The sequence below is a fragment of the Phoenix dactylifera genome, chromosome 9 (genome assembly GCF_009389715.1).
Source record: "Phoenix dactylifera cultivar Barhee BC4 chromosome 9, palm_55x_up_171113_PBpolish2nd_filt_p, whole genome shotgun sequence".
NCBI lineage: Eukaryota > Viridiplantae > Streptophyta > Magnoliopsida > Arecales > Arecaceae > Phoenix > Phoenix dactylifera.
This window is the reverse complement of record NC_052400.1, coordinates 20864633-20868061: the sequence shown is the minus strand read 5'-3', so window position 1 is coordinate 20868061 and position 3429 is coordinate 20864633. Positions and strand designations below refer to the sequence as shown.

General features: G+C 44.9%; 1 protein-coding gene across 1 annotated transcript; it reads right to left on the bottom strand.

The window, feature by feature from the left end:
• Positions 1-548: 548 nt before the first annotated feature.
• On the bottom strand, positions 549-2270 carry LOC103709586 (tetraspanin-2). The gene is made up of 2 exons (XM_008795022.4): positions 1625-2270; positions 549-1139 (listed from the first exon to the last, which is right to left on the bottom strand). Exons 1-2 carry the CDS (start codon positions 2126-2128, stop codon positions 828-830), a joined length of 816 nt encoding a protein of 271 aa, XP_008793244.1. The 5' UTR covers positions 2129-2270; the 3' UTR covers positions 549-827.
• Between the last annotated feature and the right edge of the window lie 1159 nt (positions 2271-3429).

The following is a 3429-nucleotide window of genomic DNA, read 5'->3' as shown; positions in this document are numbered from 1 at the left end:
ACATACTCACACGTGGGACTCGAGCCAGAGCTCAGAGAAGTAGCTGAGCCGGACCTACGGATGGAGAGGGTATGAGTAAAACCGGTCGGAGTGCCCAACACACGGCCATTTCTGCCCGCATCGAACATTCTCCCGGCAGGGCGGAGGCCCAATGGGAGCTGCTACGCGGAGGTGGGCTTATCCCTTCCTCCCTCCTACCCCTTTTTTTTTTTTAGCAAAAAAAAGAAAAAAAAAAAGAAAAGTGCAAATGTTCACAAATCAATGAAAGTTTAATTTCTCGGACTTCCATCCTGGATTCGAAGATCTAAATTATTGTTCCCTTATTGCTGCTGGTTCCTCTCAATTCAGATCTCTTATTTTTTGACGAGAACAGTCATGCTATATGTAGAAAGGCATCTGGGACGTGGATGCAAGTGCAGCTGCGAATGATTCCAGGACATGTTCTTCTTTATCTTAGCACAAGTTCTCCTCTATCTTGGAACAGCACTATAAGAGCACCATGATTGAAGTCATGAATTCTTGAATTAAAAAGAAAAAAAATGGAATCCTTCCACTCAAATCGATTCTTATTAAGTTCTTAAATGAAAACCAGAAGGCCTTCATTCATGTTCATGCTGGCTTTCTATTCTCTGCGTCAATAATTTTTATTCCTTTTGCTACTGCAACTGAAAAAGTACGAAGGAAACAGAGAACCACAGGACATCTTTACAGACCACATAAGTAGATGCAGGGCAAGGCTATATAGTTCACAAACAGAGCAAGAGGAAATTCTAGTGCTAGAGATCGAAAAGAGCGATCGTGATGGCGCATGGAATCGGATGATCGGACTAGACGAAGCCCTCCTTGTAGCGGCGGAAGAGCTCCTCGGTCTGGGCGTTCTTGTAGGCGCTGCAGCCGATGATGTAGACCCAGATGAGAGCCACGGCGGCGACAATGAGGGCGATGTTGGCCTTCCTCCACTCCTGCCGGAGGTTGCCAAGCAAGCCGGCCTTGCAGGAGGTGCAGCCGTAGCACAGCTGGCTCTGGTCGTTGCTCCAGGCCGAGCAATCCGCGTCCGCCATGGGGTTGCTCGGGTTTATCCACATCGTCGGGTTCACATAGCCGTACCCGCACACCGTCGGCGGCTTACAGCACCCGGACTAACCAAAAAAATATATATAATCAGAAATACCCTCATAAATACCGAATTTTGCATGAACATCCTCTGTATCCCTTAAAAAAAAGGGAACAGTTTCAAAATAAATTAACTAATATATTTATAAAACAATCGTAATGAAAAAAATAATTTCAAAATTTTATTTTATTTCTTAATTAAAATAAATATAATTTTTATTAAAAATCGTTATATCAGAAGCATTTATTGAGAAACAGTAAAAAATAAATATAAATTTTTTAAAAAATATTTATATAAATTTAAATTTTTAGAAGAATATTTATGAAAAAACAATAAAAAATAAAAATAAAAAGGTGACGGCGAAAGCTATGCAAGAAGGAACCGAACAACTGCCAGCTAACGAGCACCAACCATGGCAATCCATGTAATTTACTCGAAGAGCGGGGGCGTTTTTGGTGGTGACGCTGCTTGGAAAGGGAAAGGGGGATCTAGGTCAGGATTGGTCCTTGCCTGGAGAGGGGAGAGATGGGTCTGGAAGTACTGATCGGCGGTGAGGTAGGGTTGGTCGCGGCCGAGCTTCTGGCAGACGTCGGAGGCGGTGAGGCAGGAGCGGATGTGGTCCCAGCGGTCGGAATCGGTGACGTAGTGGCGGAGCCAGGAGGAGAAGCCGTAGAGGCGGTACTCGCTGTAGGCGCGGCCGGGGATGGGGTAGGAGCCGTCGGGGCGGGTGACGACGAAGGCGAAGACGAGGAAGATGAGGAGGAGGACGATGAGGACGGCCATGCAGAAGAGGTAGGCGGCGAGGAGACCCTGGCGGTTCCAGTAGGCCCCCACGAACCCGGCGAGGGAGACGAGGAGGATGAGGACCCCCAGGATGATCACCGGCCACCGTGCCAGCTCGACGCACTCGTTGTCCTGCTTCGACGCCAGCCAGATCCCCGCCCCGATGATCGGCACCGAGCATAGCAGCCCCACGAAGTTGAGCACCGCCGTTATCTTGTTGCTCACCCCCATCTCCGCTACCTGTCGCAAGGCTGGTTTGGAGTTCTATGGTGAAGAACCGAATTCGCGATGCACTCGGTCACTCGCAGAGGAGCCTTGGGCGGGGGGGCTATATGTGGGAATCTGGGACTCGCTTGGAGGGGGTCATCTTTCTCCATTCTTCTATTCTTTTGTTCCGTCGAGGACTTGTTTAATTATTTATTTAATTTTATTTTTATTTTTTTGTTAAGTGGGGAGGGGGAGTGGTGGTTAAGAAAACCTGCATATCAACCTCAACCCCTACTAGACCCTTTTCTGCTGGAAAGTATTTAATACGGATAAAATATTTTTTATTCATATTCTTTTCATTCATGGTAAAGCTTTATCAGCATGGTAGTTATATTTCTGTGTGAATACATCACACCAGCACCATCTAAGTAACGGCGGATCAGATAGCGACTTCACTGGACAAACCAAGCGGGGGCATCCGGTTCCGCATTTAATCGACGCCCGTACGTTTAATTTTCAAATATATATATATAATATACAAAAAATTAAAAATATAGAATAATTTTGTTATTAAAAATATAATAAATATTTTATATTTTTTAAAAAAAATAGATGTTTTTTATAAATTTTTTATAGATTTTTAGATTTCATCAAATATTTTATAGATTTTTTTTTAAGTATGAACTAAATCAGTGCAGTGATTTCTGGTTTTCCACGGAGGCGGTTTTTTTTTTTTTTTGAGCTCGAAGATGGGGAAATACAAAAAGTGAGGACGTCGCGGATTTCCCTAGTTTTTTTTTCCGTTTACTTGTTGGCCTGGTGAAATTAGATGAGGTACTTCTTGTATGACACCTTCGTTGAGCCGCGGATCGGTTCTGTCAGATCTGGGTCCAGCCCGTTCAATTAAATCTCGATCAGATCTGGTCCAACTTGGACACGCTTCAGAAGACTGCCTAGAATTTAGAAGTACTGGGTTTAGTCCGAAGAAGGTGTTAGCTGCGGCGCTGACAGCATCATAATTGATAGTCCTCGTTCTGTCCTTCCTGACTCCAAACTACTACCTCCGGCGGCATTTCTCACGAAATCTGCTTCGTGGTCACTGATTTCTTATGCTTACGTGCAGTGGCGGGACCGGGTGGCTTTGTTTATATTTGATTGAACGGCGGTGGTTGAGATGCTCAAATACTTTGCCAATTGCACGGCCTCGTGGGGGGGGTCGCGATTCCAACCACCGCTGGTGGAAACTTGTGGAATGACGTTTTGGATTGCTTTGGTTGGGATATGTTTGGTTATCCTCTGACAATTCAAATTATTTATAGTTAAGA

Excerpts from the sequence above, each read along its gene's own strand:
- LOC103709586 (XM_008795022.4), bottom strand. The coding sequence starts at position 2,128 with ATGGGGGTGAGCAACAAGATAACGGCGGTGCTCAACTTCGTGGGGCTG. Across the intron at positions 1,140-1,624 it reads CCCATCTCTCCCCTCTCCAG|TCCGGGTGCTGTAAGCCGCC; the intron begins GCAAGGACCAAT and ends TTTTTTGGTTAG.